General features: G+C 43.6%; 1 protein-coding gene and 1 pseudogene across 4 annotated transcripts in view; both read right to left on the reverse strand.

The window, feature by feature from the left end:
* Window positions 1–6,129: 6,129 nt before the first annotated feature.
* Window positions 6,130–12,707, reverse strand: LOC144327973 (ATP synthase F(0) complex subunit e, mitochondrial pseudogene; annotated as a pseudogene).
* A 965-nt stretch (window positions 12,708–13,672) lies between these two features.
* ST6GAL1 (ST6 beta-galactoside alpha-2,6-sialyltransferase 1) overlaps window positions 13,673–19,334 on the reverse strand; it is a 71,225-nt gene continuing 65,563 nt past the window's right edge. For all 4 annotated transcript variants that reach the window (XM_028730995.2, XM_028730994.2, XM_077929954.1 and 1 more), the window contains exon 7: window positions 13,673–17,934. In XM_028730995.2, coding sequence (XP_028586828.2) covers window positions 17,693–17,934 — 242 coding nt within the window. In that variant the 3' untranslated portion in view covers window positions 13,673–17,692. The remainder of the gene's footprint in view (window positions 17,935–19,334) is intronic.

Raw genomic sequence — 19,334 nt, forward strand, 5'->3', positions numbered from 1 at the left:
GTCTTCTTGGGAGAAACCCTTCTGACAAGCCTGGGTTAAGCTGACTGACAGACTGCAGGAACGCGAATGGCAATATGCTTGACGGCTTTATTAAGGCCTTCCAGGGCCAAGGAAGCTAAGTGTTGGAAGAGTCTTCATGCAGTACATGGTAAAACTATGGAGCTTTCTCCCACAGGAGGCAGTGATGGCCACCAGCTTGAGTTTTAAAGGAGAATTGGACAAATTCATGGGGGAGAAGGCTATCAACGACTGCTACTGGCCACAGTGGTGATCCTCTGCCTCCACAGTCAGAGGCAGTAATGCTTCTGAAAAACAGTCACTGGGAACCATAGGAGGAGAGAGGAGTGCTCTTGTGCTTGAATCCTGCTTGTATGTTTCCTGCAAGCATTTCTTTAGCCGTTTTGAAAAATCGGGTCCTCCCTTAAAGAGGGCACGTGTTGCAGTGAGACCTGGCAGCCTAACCCTGTGTTGTGGGTGGGTACGTTTGGATAGCCACAGCACCCGATTGGTAGGCCCCTTGATGCTGGGTTCAATCAGGCCAATGGGATGCAGGCTAAATGGATCAAGGGACCTATATATTTTTATTTTGGGGGGGATTTGATATCCCGCCTTTCACTCCCTTTAAGGAGTCTCAAAGCAGCTAACATTCTCCTTTCCCTTCCTCCCCCACAACAAACTGTGAGGTGAGTGGGGCTGAGAGACTTCAGAGAAGTGTGACTGGCCCAAGGTCACCCAGCAGCTGCATGTGGAGGAGTGGGGAAGCGAACCCGGTTCCCCAGATTACGAGACTACCGCTCTTAGCCACTACACCACACTGGCTCTCATATATACCTATGCATGTGACCCAGAGCTTCCTCTTTCGGTGCGTGCATTGGAACACCAGCCCACCTCTCCCTATATTTAGGGCTTGCGCGCCTGACCTTGCTATGCCGTCATGTGTCGTCTGTCATTGGGACAGGGGCACGGCAGGAATTTCCCCATTTGCTTGATTGGCTGTTGCCATTTGGGTTTCACCTGTTGCGTAGCAAATTGTCACAACTTGTAAGGTTGCGGATAGGCTCTGGTTCAGGTGATAGGGATGGGAGAATGCTCTCACCATCCCTATGTGAAGGGTATTCTGATAAAGGAATCCAGGGACTCAATGGTTTGGTCAACCCCTGTGTGGGGGTTGTGCCCGTGCCTGAGTCCAGGGGAGCATTTGGGTGGTGGAGATAGCTTGTTCCCGGCTTTCCGCTTATCTAGGTGTTCACCCTAGGCTGACCTATGCTGGTGCCCTGGGTCAGCGCTACCTGCATGGCAGGGAGCTAGTCGAACCAGAGCTGATGCAACCAGTCACTTGCTGTAATCAATAAAGTTGTGGTCTAAATTCTGCCAAAAACCAAACCAAAATTTGAGTCTTGTCTGAATTTATTTAAGGGGGAGGTTTAAAGGTCTAAACACACAACAGGATGCTGGACTAGATGGGCCTTTGGCCTAATCCAGCAGTGCTAATCTTATGTTTTATGACACCACAGACTGGTTGCCGAGCTGAGTAATGCTGACCAGGGTGGTGGCGCTTATCTGACCTTCCATTACCAGCATCACTGTGGCTTACTGGGAGGAAGAGGAGGGAAGAGGAGGATGAGTGAGGCAGCGGTGGGTGTCTGCAGATGCACCAGCAGATGTGCCATGTTGGCTCTGCCAGTGCATTTGCGCGGCACGAACCTGCCACCACCTCACCCTCCCAATAACACAGGCGGCCGGTCAGGTAAGCACCCCTGCCAGCTACTGCTGATATTGATTACAGCGTATTCTTAAGTTTAGAAAGATGTCCTTGCCACAAAAAGCTTTCTCTGCTGGTGTGTACAAGGTTTAGGCCGTCTCACAGAAGGTGCATAAAAAGTTGCTTGTACAAAATACTCGCCCTGCAGAATTGTTTCCTCTCTTCCTGAGGTAACTCTCTTTGCACTTTAGGTGTGAGAAGAAAGTTTCCATCCCAGGGGCTCCCTCAGCTGCGCTGTCTTAGCACTTTCACTAATGCTGAAAAGTTTCCTTCCCGGTAAAGCTGCCACAGAGAATTTCCTCACCACTCTGTATAAAAGGAAGCTTGGCCCAGACAGTGTTCTTCTCTGTGACCTTAAGCTACAGCAATAATTAGGAACGAAACACAAAAGCAAATTCTAAACCAGCAAAACAATGTGCTGTGATGGGTCATAAGGAAAAGACATTTGACACCACCCATTTGAAGCTGATGAAAAAGAAACAAAACCCCTCCAAAACTCTCAGACAAATAGCTGCCAGGCTTTCCTCACATTCTCACAGCAGCCAGGGATGTGGGTGGGGGTGAGGGAGAAGATCAACCCAAGTTAACTGGTTGCTAGCAATAAAGTCTTCAGAAAAGAGGCTCTCAAGCAGAGTATGAAATGCCCAGGGCCCTGCTCTATAACAAAAACTGAACAAAAGGCTGTGCAGATCAATAAGTCTTCGCTTGTCATATTTTCTAACTGATGTGTGAAATGCTGAAATGCAAATGTCAGCATGCAAAGTTCTTGCAACATTTACGATTGATGCTAAACGGTAAATATATAGTCTTCATAGAAGTGTGAAGAGGGAATACAGGAATGCTACAGGTCCCGTTTCAAATAATTTCAAGTTATCTGACAAAGCTGCAACAGTCTGAGGAGTGGAAAACTATGCAAGATAAATGGGGAAATGCATTGAGATCATGATTGTAACATGTGTCATTGGTTTACTATAACAATAAAGTCCTAAATTCATGACATACATAAACAATACATAAAGAAAGGGGTTCCTCTTTGTCACTAAGATGTTTCCATCAGGTAAATAAACTTTTCCCAAAGCACTGAGAGCCACATTTATACTACAGGTATATTTTAGAAGTATAAATCATCTAAAATTGGTCAGAAACTATGACGGCATCAACATTATGACCTCCTCTCATCCCTCCTAGTTAACTGTGGTTGAGTACAGCCAAACACCCTGCAGAAGGAAACTGTATGAAAATGAAAACATAGCAAAATGAATTTATTTTTACTACAATCAAGACTGGGAAGTATCCCCAAGAGATTTTAAAAAATATTAATTGGCATAAATTTAACTTAAACAAAGATCTCAATATTCTGGCTAAATAAGTTCTGCTCCCTCAACTGCTCAGCATTCGGTTTGACGTTAAATCACCATGGAGAACTGTTTGCATTCACTGGCCCCTTACATATCTCATAATATGATGAGTTAGGCCTTTATGGTTAACATACATTTGCTCAGCAGAGCCCACTCCAGCGGTAAACATCTGACAGCAGATGTACTAATTACCTGATCTGGTCATTTTCTTACATTAGCTTCCAGATCTGGTCATGCAAAAATATACTTACCTTGCATTGCAAACATAGCAATCAACTCAAAATGTGTCTGAAACAGCTTTTCTGCTATATAGGGTCCAGCTGTTTGTTTTGTGTGTGTTTCTGCTCAGCTTCATCTTTCACATACTTCCTGATCCAGTCTAATAGGAACAGCTCTCTTACTGGCTTTTTAGAAGAAGCTTATGAGTAGGCCAAATATTTATCCTTTGGGTGCTGAAACTGGATGAGCACGCAGTAGTCAGTGATCTGTGGCCTTCATCCATCAAACTAATGCATTGGAGAAAACTGTTAGTTGCTGACAGCTTGGCACTGGTTTTAAGCATTTTGATGTCTTAGGCAAAATATTGAGCATGGCAGCCCTTTCTGCTTCATAGTAGGACCTGAAACACCTGAGCCTTTCAGGGCCTAATATGCATAAAAAGCTTGTTCAGACACAAACACTTGTATGTACTGTGATGGAGGAAGTTGAGAGGCGAGACAGGATAATGGTGTCAGGTCCATATAAATTCAGTTAAATATCTGCATGGAATCTACATGAGCAGATGCAACATGGCAGTGCAGGAAGCTGTTTTAATACTGAGGCAGACTTTTGTGGCTCCATTTTCAACAGCGAAACTTAAAAAGAAGCCTTTAAGAAAACCAAGCACTACAGAAAGAAGTGCAAAATAACATTAAAGTACCTCGTTCCTTCATTTTCTTCAGACTGTGTCTTCTTTGCGAAGATGAGAAAGGCATACCTATGACACCTTTCGCTTGGGGATCTTGCCCAGTTCATTGAGTTTTTCTTCAGATTCCTCATACAGCTCCTGTGGCTCAAAGAGAACTTTTCATCAAATAAGAAGAGAAATCTGTTCAAAAATACATGTGAAACCACTCCACCTTTCTCTTTCCCCTAATTTTCCAACATAAGACATTTCCTTATGCAGTTCCTTCGTTTGTCATTTTCTTTTAACCCATCGTTTCTAATTCTTGATTTGGCTTTTTGAAAAGATAAGAAGATCGGATTATTTGCAAAGCTTCTTACCTGCTAGCACATCCCTAACTGCTGCTTTTATTTATATAATTTTATATATATATATATATATATATATATATATATATATATATATATATATATTGGGGTTCGCAAACTCTTTCCCTCCCTCTGGGATGGGAAACCTTTTCTCATCTGAGGGCCACATTCCCTTCTAGTCCCCCTTCTGAGGGCCAGAAGCCACTGGTAGACAGCACCAGAAGCAAAATGGGGCAGAGCAGAGCAGCATGCATGTTTGCATTATTTTTATTTATTTATTAAATTTATATATCGCCCTTCGTCACAAGATCTCAGGGCAGTTCACAGAATATATACATTTTACCTTTGTGTACAGTAGACTAGTTTATGCACACATTTACAACCCGCCCGCCCCCCTTTATTTTCCATCCAGCCAAGCAAGAGGCATTTTAGCTTTGGGAGCAGCTGTTCTCTTCGAATAGCAAAGCAAAGCATGTCTGTCTTCAAAACAAAAAACACAAACTTGGTGCTGTGACTGGCAGCTATGATGGGGCTGGATCTATGTGTGGCAGCAGCGGCAGCTTCTTCTCACCAGAGGTGAACACACCCGTCCTTCCTTGCCAATGTCACCACTCAGTCCCATTTGTACTAGAGCAAGAGGTACACTGGGAGTTTGTTGCACATGATTCCAGAACAAGCAGAAATGAGCTAAAATTCACAAGTTACATGGATCATGTGTGTTGTCTTTTAGGGATGGGTATGAGTCTACCACTGGCTTCTTAGTTCTCTCTCTCTCTCTCTCTCTCTCTCTCTCTCTCTCAACAAAGAAACATTCCATTCTCCTAGGGGTGTATGAAAGTGGTGTCTGCAATAGTCCAGGAAGATAGAAGAACTGATGTCTGCATCAATGATGCAGCATAATGTCATTACGGGTATGGGAAACGCAAAAAGGTCTGAAATATCTGCCATGAAAATTGGCAATGGAGTAGGCAAGTTCAGATGCCAGAGTCCCAGGTGTTTTGCTTGGTGATCACACACACACACACTCTTTTGGGGCTGCAGGCTGTCTGTTAGCATTGCCATTCAAGTGACAAAATGACAGCTGAGGAAAATAATTGTTCAGGGACTGGGTCGTGCGTAAACATTGATTTCACTAACATAAGCACTCACGTATACAGTATGTTTGAGGAAGCATCATTTCAACCTCACTGGAGCAGACTAGCAAGAACAATAATACAGTGGTACTTCGGGTTACAGATGCTTCAGGTTACAGACTCCGCTAACCCAGAAAAAGTACCTCGGGTTAAGAACTTTGTTTCAGGATGAGAACAGAAATCATGCGGTGGCAGCGCAGTGGCAATGGGAATCCCCATTAGCTAAAGTGGTACCTCAGGTTAAGAACAGTTTCAGGTTAAGAACGGACCTCCAGAACGAATGAAGTTCTTAACCCGAGGTACCACTGTATATCCAAAGGCAGGTTGTGTGAAAAGGCAGCAACGCAGGAGAGGGCTATTGAGGCTTCTAGCCATGATGGATTAGCTCTGCCTCTGCACTTGAATACCAGTTGTTGACAACAACAGCAGTGGCAAGTTGAGAACATGAGGCTCAGCTAAGTGGGCCATTGGCCTGATTCACCAGGCCCTTATGTTCTTATGTTAACTCCCTCTTGAAAAATAGAGTTTCCCCCCCTTGAAGACTTTCCCGTCTCCACTCCCTGTGTTCCACCAATGCTGCTCTAGATGAACCCCCCAACCCTCCAGAGAAGATTTTGGGGACACACAGAAGGCTGGCAGGTGAGAATGAGAGGAAGGGGAAGTCCCATCACACAAATGGAAGTCTATTCCACAAGAGGACTGACACCATTGATACTACTCTGTTTTTATCCTGTTTAAATGCTAGCATAAGCTAGCGGTTATTTCATACGTTACCCTGCCTTTTTTGTGTATACCTCAGAACTTTTCATTGTACACCTAAAAATTTAAGGTGAGTTTGCAAACGTGTGATTTTTGCTGGTGAGTTGTGATTGGCTGCTGCTTCAAGTTGGGTTTACACTCAGTAGCAAACCCTTAGTAGGCATAACGTGTGAATGTGAGCCTGAAATCTTGCAACTGAAAACAGAAGACTCAGAATAAAGTTCAAAATTAAGTGACCTTTTTACATATATATCATATTTTTATTTGTTTTGACCATTTATATGCTGATTAATTACAATAATCTCTCAGTGGGGTTATTATCAATCTTTGTGACAGTCCTTGGTGGCCAGCTGGGTTTCCTAATTAGATCTTAATTCAGATACAATTGTACAAAATTATCAAAGCCAAGAACATGTGGGAAGTTGGAAAAGACATTTGCTTACATATACTAATGTCACCAAGAATCACATAGCAAAAAACGCTGAGTTTTGTATCCTGGCATGTGGTTTCATCACAACTTTAGAATTAAAGCAGTATTGATACACATATATGATGGCTTTGCGCATTTGTTCCGCATGTTCTTATAATAAAACCCAGCGGGCCATTAAAATGAGCCACCATGACCCAGAAAACTATGGCAGAAATCTGTAACTCTCCCTAGGTAGAAATGTGAGCACTTGTGAAGCATTTGATTGCAAATGGTTTTGGGAGAAGGAAAAAATTGATTGAGTCAGCTGGTCCTGTTCTGAGGGCTCCAAATCAAGAGTGGGAAACACAGCAACCATGAGTCTCTGATTGAAACTGACCTAGTTTACATAAGTAGCACATTTCTGTTAGAATTACAAAGAATCATGTGAGCAGTCTTGGTGCCTCTCCATTGGTGTCTAATTAGGAAACATAAGAACGTGCACTGCTCTGGTTTCGCCAGAAGCGGATTAGTCATGCTGGCCACATGATCCAGAAAAACTGTCTCCGGACAAACGTTGGCTCCCTCGGCCAGTAAAGTGAGATGAGCGCCGCAACCCCAGAGTCGTTCATGACTGGACCTAGCTATCAGGGGTCATTTACCTTTTAAGAACATGAGAAGAGCACTGGCGGATCAGCCCAATGGCTCATCTATTCCAGCATCCTATGGCCAACCAGTTGCCCAAGGGAAGCCCATAAGAAGGGTCACAGTAACACTATCTCCAATTGTGGTTCCAAGATCTGGCATTCAGAGGCATTCTTATATAAATATTCACTTTCATAAAACATCCACTTTTGGGAAGTGCATCCCAACATGTCCTAAAATATCTTGCTTTCCCCAGTTTCAAGGTGTTTCTTCTTAGCAGAGGTGCCACCAAGATTGAGGGGGCACAGAGCATGTCACACAGGCATCACTTGCATCTCTCAACACTGCACAGGGCAGTGTGACCTTGCGCCAGGCCACACAAGTCCCCACAGCATCTCCTGATGCAGGCCGGTGCAGCCTTCCGCTAGGTCGCACTGGTCTCTGCAGCGTCTACCTACATTGGAAGAGCTGGGCCTTCTTCAAACAAATTGAAGGGATTGAAGACACCTCAGCCCCCTAGAGTTGGTATGCCTAGACAAGGGACTGAAAGACTGGTGATTTAACCCCGCCTTCACCTTCTTGTTAAAGAGATCTGTGAATTGAATTTAGTTATTATTTTTTATTTAATGGCATCTGCAGATTGGATTGGAACTAGGGTTGCCGGGTCAGGAGCGTTTGAGGCCCTGAGATTTGAAGGCACAAACCTGGGAGCCACTTCTGATGATGTCATCTGGGCAGGCCCTAGGAATGTCATTAAGCATTATCCATTTTAAGCATTAACCAGACTCACTGAGAGCATGTCATTCACATAAAGGGTGTGTTCCTATGCTCTATGTGAACTGCTTTTGTGAAGAGCTGGCGTTAATGATGCACTTGCAAATTGGTACCATGTACATTTAAAGGTGCTGTCATCCATCTGGAGATTCAAGCCCTCTCCCTGCCACCTGGTGGGAGGGCAAAATGAGAAGCAGAAAATATTTGCTCATCCCTAGCTGAGGACAGACTGGGGGCAATCAGGGGAGCGGTGAATTGAACCCCCTTCCTTAATGCCATGGTCTCAGTTAGGGTTTCCAGACCCCTAAGGCTGACCTGTGGAAGATAACTGAATGGCAACCAAGGGCATAGCTAGCATGCTCATTCCCACAAGCCCACGTGTCGTAATGGGGAAAGTGTGAAAGCTTAGATGTCCCATAAATAAAATAAATAAAAAATAAATACCCTTAATTGTACTGCTTGGACAGGGCATTTCAGTGTACACACATTGAAGTCATCTGTTTATGACTGCACATCAAGCAACAATAAAAGGGGTTAGGGCAATGATCCCAGAGTCCCCAAAGGCAAATCAAGCAGCTACCATCACCAGACCGAGTTCATGAATCTCTGAACAATGATATGATCTGGGCTGATTGTTTCAAATCTGAAGCAATATGTCAACAAATCAGGGATTACAGAAAGGCTTGCACTTGTTAAGCTGCACAGTTAATTAGATCCACAGAGACTCTGTTTCTCTATGGAAAGAAAACAAAAAAAGGGAAGGTTATCAGTTGTTGCTTTTAAAATTTCTGGGTAACCTGAACGTTTGGTAGTGAGTAAAACAAGGCTCCAGTTACTAATTTGCTTAGTGTGACATGGAAGAAATCATTGTGCAAGCTGCTACTGCATGAGTAATTAAACAACGAAAGAAACTTAATGTAGCTTTCTTTTCTTCACAGGGCAGGCTTCTTCATTTTTGCCCCTTAAACAATTTTCACCTTGCCACTCATAGTGTCCAGCCATATTTGTGAAATAAACAAAATACTCCATGTGCAGCTCACAAACTGGGTGTGACGTAACAGTCAAGTTCGCTGTTCCCCTCCAGCAGTTAGAGGGGAAGGATGACAAAGAGCACAAGGGAGCCTCTGGACACAAGGCCAAACTCCATGTGGATTTTCCCAATAATGTGGCCGCTCATTTCTGATGGGAAACACCATCAGATAAATCCAATTCTCCTTTTGGAAACATTTTGGATAGGAACACCGAGAGAGGGGGAAGAAATACAGTCTCGTTTCTCTTTCGATTCGGGATTCAGAAATTATTCTGTTTTGAAGTCAGGGTTTTTGGTCAGGCCAGTTATTTTTTCCCCTTCCCCCAGCAACTGTCTATTGAGGTAAATAAGTTTGTGTTTGACACTACTTCAAAATTTCATACATTGGCTATTAAAAGGTAAAAACGATCAAGCAGGTTTATTTCAGCATTGAATCTTTGTTAGCTTCTGCCAGTGCTCTTGCAATTCGTTCCATTTCCTCACACTTCTTTTTCTCCTCTGCTGCTATTCTATTTTCCTCCTCAGCAATAGGCTTTCTATGGTCATATATTTTCTTTCCATGGACTATCCCCATGAGCACTGAATGCCTGCCGAACTTGCTCAAAGGGGAAACATCCACCGGCGGAATCATCTTGCCTCCTTGTCTGACCACTAAGAAGGCAGTGACCACAAGGCCAGTTATGATAATAAAAAACAGAGCTGGCTGGAGACCAAACTGAGCTGTCCAATACAGCTTTCAGATTTCCTATCTTTGCTTTAATGGATTTGGCTGAAAAAAGTTTCAAGTAGCCTTGCTTAATTGTGACGTTTGATGAAACCCACACCACTAAGAGTTCCACTAAACCAAAAGAGATATAATATATTATTGAACATAAAATGGAATTTAGTGAACTGCATTTATTTTTACCTGGAACGGGCCTAATGTTGCTTGGATGTGAGCCCTAGAGATGCATCCAGTTATTTCCATGTTTGTGTGGCTGAAAGCTGTGTGGCAAGAAATTTCTCCAAATGCAGGAATCAGTAATCATAGTACATTGTGGGACATCAACTCTCACCATCCCTGGCCATTGGCCATGATGGCCAGGGCCAATTGAAGTTCTCCAATGACATTCAAATGAATTTTCCATATTGAGAGTAGTTCTGAATGTTACTGTAGAACCACCACTGGCAGAACACACATTTGTGATGTGCGATGGAAACACAAGTCTAGAACTTCAGATGGGGTGGGGAATGGCTGAATGGGGAGTTGCCCAATTTAAGAGGAATTAAACATATCTTCTATCTGTCACTTTCCCCCTGCAGATCACCCTCTCCAAATGCTGCTTTACAGTAGATAAATGATAGGTAATGGAAGCTGGCTAGTAAGAAACTTACTCTAAAATCACATTTTCTTTCATAGTGCATCCCCCAGTTGCCAAAGAATGAATGTTCCTTCCTTTGTAATGCTGCAGCTTTCATAAATTTCACAAATTTGCACACACATAGGTCTGATTCATACATCAAAGTAATGGGCTGATAAGATGTGGTTTATAGACCCAGCAATGAACCATGCACCCTTTCCCCTGACTTTGGCACCGAGATCACAGATATTTGAACTGGGAAACTATGGTTTAATCTCTGCCTACTTGCCAGCCTGCCATTAGGTAGAGTGATACAGCTACCTCAGGCAGGTTTTTTTATGTCATGAAAAGGAAGCAAACTGTTAGCTATTTAATTGATTACTGCATCTTTACTGCTAGGGAGGAGGAGCTCTTGTGGGATTTCCTACTTCCCTTTTCGTGTCCTTGTTAGTAGGTTGGATTGAACCATAGTTTCCTACTTCAAAAGTAATAGGGAACTGTGGTGCACCGTGATCTTAGCATTGGAGCTGAGTGTGGGATGGAGTGTATGTGAGGGAACAAATAGGAACAGGGCTCCTTTACCATAAAAAACATGGGTTTATTAGTCTGAGATTGTTATGTTTAAACATACTCTGCAGCAGACTACAAGACTCTAGTAGAAATTCAGTATGCCTGCCTTTCTCCTCTTGCATGCATGGCTGAATGATGGCATTTTTTATCTGCCCTTGGAGAACACAATCACAATTTAAATATTGATGAATCCTAAGATTTGTTTCCAATTCCTGTCTCATAACTGGTCTATTGAATTTCCACCTCACAAGTGGAATTGCTAGACAGAACATTATTTATGTTCTCTTTTACTGAAAGCCATGAATAGTCATAGCTTGAAAAGATCACATTATCAAAAGATAAAGAGGATCTTGAAATACATCAGAATGCAGCTTTTGCATGCTTTCAGACAATTATGGTATTTGACCAGCACAAATGGAAGAGGACAAACTTTTCTAGAGCTGTAGAGAGATGTAATTTCACAAATACATGGTAGTTTTTGTGCCATTTAAACAATGGTGTAGTCCATACTTGTAGAATAATAGATTTTTATGCTCCTGAGCAGCACAGTATTTTCTAATTTGAAAGGGATTGCCACGGTCTTTACATAATTGTAGGAGGGAGTTTGCTGTTATTTAAGCCAGCTGGAAAAAGCAGAATATATGATAAACACTCCAAGGTTTGATAATAAGCTTCATTTAAATTTGAGGGCAGAAGATAGAGGTAGAAAGAGAAAGCTCTAGGAATTCACAGCTGTTGTGTAAAACCCTAAAAGGTCATTTGCCAATCACAGCTCTATCTTCACTCACTGGTTAAAACCCTGTGAGGTAAGGATGGGACTACCAGCCAGTCTAGCTCTGAAAACAGAAATTACAGCTTGGAGGGACCTTACCTTTTGACATTTCTCTCTTGAACCAGAGCATCCATAAACTTTCTTTAAAAAAACAAAAACAAAGCTAAAAGTCCTGGGCCCCTGGTGGTCTTTGCCTCCCAAATCAGACCCCTTCTAACCACCTGATCGGAGCCCAATCTGCACCACTAGCCTTAGGCCCAGCTACAGAGGAATATGCAGGCCAGGATTATAGAGGAGGCAAATCTGGACTGAGTTTCCTTTACGTTTCCCAAGGCAGAGTCCTGGCTCACTGGCTGGCAGTGCCGGGGGTTGTAATCAATTAAGTTTGAGTACACCCACTGAAATTACCGGTAATTAACATGAGTAAGTTAGGTCCATTCTGAGTAAAACATAGTTGACTACCACCCATTTATTCCAGGATTTCCTGGTTTCTGTTTGGGGATTACCACTTTTCTTAATAGAGAATAAAGCATGAATAACCCTACAAATTATATGTATGGTTCTATGAAGGTGCCTTGCAGTTTTAGCTACTCATCTGTTTGTAGCAGAAGCTTAAGCCAACCTCTTTCACAACCCAGGAGCTAGTAATTCAAGCCTACCTCAAGGCTTCCTTCCTTTCTGACAAGTATATTAAAATTTTGTGGGTGTTTTGGGTGTTCCTCTACAATTCCAGAAGTGCGTGCATATTTACAGGAAGATGTTAGAATTCCTGCTCCATGATTGCAGTCATGTCTATCACATGATGGTATATGTTTTGACTCCACAGATTGGGATGTGATGGAGACAGGATGTTTATGTTACTGTGTTCCGAGAAGTGGGACTATTGTCCTTTGTTCTTTTTCTCTTTGCTGTCCGATGCTAGAGAGAAAGGGAGCCATGTTGCAGTGCTCAGTGTGTGTTTATATGTAAATAAAGTAGATTAGCCAAAATGCTGAGTTGATGGGGTTCTGTTACGCAGCTGTGCAAACTCTGCGGATCCCTAAGTGTGCCGGTGTCAGTTGGCATCGGTCGCTGTGATGTTCAGGCAGAAGAAAGCTTTTGAAGCTCCTGAACGGTCGACCAGGAGGGAAGGAACATGCCAGTCGGGCATGTGTCTCTACCAGGGTCCTACTCGAGTGTAGGCTGAACTCCTGACAGAAGTATGAAATGAGTCACAGGGCATCAAAGGACAAAGGTGATTTAAAATAAGAGTACGGCATGCTTGTTGGTTAGATCCATCCAAACGTGACCCTCAAGTAACTTCAGCACCAATACTGAAAATCTCCGCAACTAATGTAAGCGCTATAGGATGTGTTTAAAGGGTTCAAACTGATCTGCTTTGGAAAGAATTTATTCAGGGAACTGGCTGAATGCAAAAAATGGATCAAGATTGGGGTCCTAAGCATCTGCTGCAGGGGTGGGGGGTTTCTTCCAGCCTGAGGGTCACATTGCTTTCTTGGCAAACTTTTAGGGGCCACATGCCAGTTGTGGTCAGAGCCAGAGGCAAAAGTGGGTGGAGTAACTCATTTTTACCCTTGTATATTAGGCTAGTTTCTGCACATACTTATATTCCCCTCTGTTCTTCATACAGGGAAGAAAGAGGCATTCCAGCCAGGCAAAAGCTCTCAAGAAGGATGCAAAGGAGGTCGAGTAATGGGGGTGGGTGAGGAGGGGGTGTGGCAGGAAGAGAGGCCTGGTGGGCCGCATTTGGGCCTCAGTTCCCCATTCCTGGTCTATTGCCATCTGTGTGACTAAAACAATCAGATTGATGGAATTGGAAAAGAGAAAAACAACAACAATGAATACTGAATGATTAAATGAGTTGGCATGAAGTACAATCACTTTACAAAATCTTTATTACAAATTTTACATCTTTGGGTCCTTCAGAATTATTTCAATCGATTTCAAAGATCATTGTTGACAAATCACATAGACGAGGTTCTGTGTTTTCATTTCACATTGGAAAAAAAGCAAACATTTCTTGAGAAAAGTAGTCTATACATGTATATAAAACTAGCAAACACAACCTTGGGAGTAAAGTAGTTATTCCAAATGCCTTTTTGTGTGTGTGTGGAGCCACATTTAAATAGAGAATGTTATTTTCAGTACAAGCCTGAATTTGGAGCGTGGGATTCAGAAATTGACTTGAGGGGGGTTAGTCAAATTTACAGTGTTATGATCAAGTCACATTATTTCCTTCACATGGTCAGCAAAATAAGGGAGAGTCACATTATGCAGATACTCAAAACTGGCTTCTTTAAACAGTGCTTCTAATAAGGTGGCTTCTATCTTGCTGCTGAATCATCTGAGATTAATGGAAAGCCACTCAATATCTCTGTCCAGGTAGAGTCTTCTACTGTTGTTGCTACTAAATTGTGACTATCCTTGGTCTGCCAGGCATTGTTCAGAAAGCTGAAGCAGTATGTGTGTGTACATGCATTGAACCAAACCTCAACTGTTCCTCTCTGATATTCAGATACCACATATCATGAATTCACTTGGTGTACATTCTTATGCATGATATATGCTTTGAGAAGCAGCAAATAGCTTTCAAATAAGTACCAGGGCCTTCAGACGGAGCCAATACAGAGGCTGAGGAGAATTTGATCATAGCAAAAAGCAGGGCTTTTTTCAGCCGGAACTCACCAGAACTCAGTTCTGGCACTTCTCAGGTGGGCGCCATTGCTATTCTAAGAGAACAAGGGAGGCATTCATGGTGAGTTCCAGCACCTCTTTTTCTAGAAAAATAGCACTGGCTATAAGGAATCATGGCGGTTTTAAGAGAGGCATTGAAAATGAGGACCCACCCCTTAAAAAAGGTTCATTTTCACAGCAATTACAAGGTTACTACTAGATATGGAAAAGAGGTCTAGTAGTGGGTGCAAAAAAAAGGGGGGGAGGGCATGCTGATGCTGAGAAGGAACAAGTAGTGGTGAAATATTTTCAGTCTGAGGGCCACATTTCCTCACAGAGAAACTTTTGTGGGGTGCATGCCAGAGGTGGAGGGGGCCAATACCAAATACATACCCCACTCACACAAATATACACACACTGTTCTCTCATATCCACACCTGCCCTCCCTTTCACACAGCCTCTGAAACCTTCCCTGCTCTCTTGCACCGTTTTTTCCCTTCTCAAGTTATCATCCTCCCCCTTCTCTTTCTCCAGTCCTGTGAACTGTTGTTCAAGTGCAAATGGGACCCATTTCCCCCCCTAAACCCTCCCACCTGCCCCCACAAACTGCCCCCCTCGGGTGGCAATTAGGCTTAGGAACAAAGTTCCCATTCATGTCAAATCCTAGAGCAAAGAGGATTGTATTGAAAAAGTAAACACCAAGGTCACCATTCACTGGTCTTGGGGGATGTGAGGCAGAATTCCAGCAGAGAAACTGGAACAAGGCTTGTCACCTTTGTGCCCAGACATCTACAGGTTAGATGAGGTTTGGAGGGGGAGATCAGATCAGAAAAGCAGATTGGGGAGTTATCAGCACAATGGAGGCAGCCAAAGACTTTTGACTGAATGAGAGTAGCCAGAAAGTGACAGTGGAATGAGAAAAGTCAGAGACAAAGGTCCAACCCTACTGAGAACTCTCCAGGGACTGGAAGAGATGAAGAGCACTGAAAGAAAAAGGAAGTCAGGAGGAAGAAAAGTATGGGACATCGTAAAAGATGGGAGAAGAGGCAACGAAGTAAAGTTATCTAAGCAACAGACCCTTGATGATGAAACTGATTGTATCTTGAATGCAATGGCCAAATGTAAAATTTAACCTGATTAAAGAAAATAGAAACAGCTCTAATCAACGGCAGGACTTTACCCAGCTGGTTTTAAATGACATGACTTTTTGCTGTATTAGAGGTGGCGGCAGGAGGTATTATCTTTTATCAATCACATCTGAATCCAGCAGCATCCTAGCTGTTACACTTGCAGTGTACTGCAGGCTCAAGATTAAATGGCATCTTCATGTGGATTCACATATTTGCATAAAATAACAAGGCTGCCATGGCTTTTAAGATTTTACCTCCCCAACGCACATGGTGGCATATCTGTCAAGGGTTAATTTCCAGTCACAGGCATGGGGTATTATGCCACCCAAAATCAACTAGAGCTGGAATGGCACACTTCCAAACAGCAACTTAGCTAGCCCTTAGTCCTCTGGCATGGCTATAACTCTGTCATTGCAATTGCCAGGTTTTCTGAAATAGGTAGCTGTAAATTTTGGATACTCTTTTGCTGCGGAAAGACAAGCCTGGGGAGAAATTATATTAAATTAGTATTTTAAAAATAAAACTAGTAGATTGGTTCAAGAGCATCTTTGCTGTGGAAAGACATAGGAAAACAATTCCCTTGGTAACTTTTTCTTGGCTCTGTCTTCAGGGACGTCAGGAGTGGATAGATACACTTAGGAGCAAACTCTTTCCCCTGCGTACCACATTGAGTTCATCTGACCAACATATGAAGTGCTATTAATATATCATAAGCACTCGACAGAGTTTGGCACTTTATAGCATCTCCAGCATCCAGCCGACATGACTGTTCAGTGTCTTGCAGGTGTCTGTTCACAGTACAACAGAGATACTCTCTTAATTTCCATGGGCAGGGATGTCTTGGATACCCACAATATCCCTTCTGTAACCACAACACTCAAAAAATTGCAGAGGGAATAAAATACACAACCCACTAAAAGTAGCTCAAATGTATTCCTAACCACACAACTTTTACATGTTTTGACACGGATTTGTAGAATGTGTGGTTTTTAGCCCAGGCATGGGATAGTGAAGAAAGAGGAATCCTCAGGTCTACTTAGCTACATGCAGGCTCAGAATAGACTCTACGCTGGAAAAGCAACTTCAAATTTCCATGCCCAGAAAAGCGGAACTCTGCAACCAGGGTAAATGAAGCAAATGAAACCAATTTGTGCATTTGCTTCCTTCACACTTTCTCTACTTCTGTGTGTCTTACGAAGGGCTCTTAGCTATGACAGAGTTAAGGTGTCAGAGGGACCCAAGGGTCAAGACCTGGTGTCCTGTGCTGTTCAGACCACTGCTGAAAACCTGGCTAAGCTTTGCACCTAGGCCTCACCCAGGCCTATAAAGCCTTGGCCTCAAAACTCGCTCATTAGTCTGAACCTTCTGTCACTGTGACGGTTCAGCAGTTGACTTCTGGTGCCTTGCCCTTCCCCAAAGACTTCTCTGGAACATTTTGAAATGCTACATCAGATAATGTATTTAGAGATTTTTTTTGGGGGGGGAGGGGGAGAACTATGGCAGCATTCTTATGCCAACTTACCTGGGAGCAAGCTTCATTGAGGTTTTGCCTTGGCATCCAACAACCAAGAGCAGACACTGCTAAGAGCTTGATAGTCACAGGTGCCCTGACTCCTAATCACTGGACATATTCCACATCCCTACTTTCTAAATTCATTTTGCATCGATTGTGTGCACACAATCTATCCTCCCACCTTGAGAGATAGAAACTCGTCAAATGAGGGTGTGGGTGGCGGCGGCGAGAGAAACAGATTTGCAGAAATGCAGAATTCTCAGTCCAAAACTAACTTTAATTCACAGCCCTGATTTTATGTGTTCCTGAGTTAAGGACTGGAGTCTTCTGAGACAGAGCAATGAAACATGAAGATGTTCCTAAACACTGGAGGCCTCAGCTAGAGCTTTCTTGTGCCTGCTTTTTAGTAGAAACAACCCACCCTGTAGTCACAAATTAAGGCGTACTGAATGGAAGAATTGTTAATTGTGAACAGCTTGCCCACCTTTAGAATTTCTTTTTAAAAAATTAAAAATTAAAAAGTGCCTTGTGATTCAAGAAGGGCTTTTCCAAGCCCAGAAGAGGGGATTCACAGGTCTAACACTGCACATTCCTCAAGCCAGTTAGAGTGACTTTCCCGTGAGTGTAAATGTCTTCATCTGTGCCTCGATTAAGGTGCTTCACCATATTTTTCTCAAAGAGCAGCGGGTGGTAGGCGCCCATAGTGCAGGCTTGGTCAAAGAACTTCTGGTAATAATGGCAAACGTCTGTCTGCCTTTTGGAAGGGAGAAACTCGTAAACATCCACTTCGTCGCAGAAGTTCATCATGAGAGCAATGCCTAGAAAGGGAGGGGAGAGAGACAAAGGATCCATAAAAAGACACAGCAGAGTGGGTGACCTGGAGGCAGGTTTAAAAATCATGAGGCGTGTGTGTGTGTGTGTGTGTGTGTGTGAGAGAGAGAGAGAGAGAGAGAGAGAGAGAGAGAAATCCACAGTAATACAGAGGGAAGAAAGGAGGTCCTCCTGATGTTTTATTTTGCCCAGAAACCTAGACAAAAGGAGTTAAAGGCTCTACAGTAGGGATGGGGAAGCTGTGGCAATCCAGATGTTGTTAGATTCCAACCACCATCCTGCCCAAGTAGCATGGCCAGTGGTGAGGAATAATGGGAATCCAGAAGGCTACAGATCCCCCTGGCCTGATAGGTATTGTTGAAGATGGCCTCTTCTCCGCCCCCGATTGCTGTAACTGAACACTGTTCTATGGCTAAGATTGCACTGGAATATGGATAGAAGTCATTTCTCTGCTGCATGTTGGAAACAGGATGAGAGCAAATGGTAACATAAAGCGGAAGTGGAATTGCTTGTACTATTTTTATTCCCAAACCGGAGCTGTGCTGCCATCTAGTGGCCTTTCCCCTTAGCTGTACAAAACTCCCCACAGGTATGTGTAGTGATAGACATTCTCTTAATGAGCCACAATCACCAGGTTTTCTCACTCAGAGGCCTGTACATAAAAACAACACACCACAATATGAATGAAGCTGGCTGTATCATGTGCTGAACTTGTGCAGGGGGTATTCCCTCCCCACTCCTCTCCCCAGACAGCTGTTGTCCTTTGGCCCTCGTAAAAATCCTGTGGCGTGAGCAGTTTTGAGTGTGAGGCGGAAATCAGGAGGAGTCTGAGTGGGGGGAGGCATTCATACAATCTTCCTCTGCCCTAGCTCCCTCCTCTATTCCTCCCTCCCTCCACATCGCAAGACTTTGCTGAGAGCCCCAAGATGCTCAGGGCAGGGGGACGGGGGTCTTTGGAGACGGAAAGGTCAGCTGCATACTCATGACTTATCACAATGTTGGTAAATCAAACACAACCATTGGCACTGCTTTTCATCTGCCTAGCTGAAGCATTTCCATTGAGGTTGACTAATGGCCAGAGGAGGAAAGTTCCTTTCCTCAAACAGTGGTGGGGAACCTTCAACTTACCAGGCCCAGTGAGTGGCCATTTTGTGTGACTACGCCCACATTTCCTGCACCTGAGATCAACACTGGTTGATAAGACAGCTACGGCCATTCCTGGGTTGGGACAGCTGGACCACAGTTCTCCATGCACTGCTAACCTCTCACAGTTGGATTACTGCAACATGCTGTGTGTGGGGCTACCCTTGGAGTTGATCTGGAGGGGGCAGCTGGTGCAGAAGACGGCGGCCAGCTTTCTTTGGGGATTTGTACTGGCAACCAATTT

The sequence above is a fragment of the Podarcis muralis genome, chromosome 6, assembly GCF_964188315.1.
Source record: "Podarcis muralis chromosome 6, rPodMur119.hap1.1, whole genome shotgun sequence".
Lineage (NCBI taxonomy): Eukaryota > Metazoa > Chordata > Lepidosauria > Squamata > Lacertidae > Podarcis > Podarcis muralis.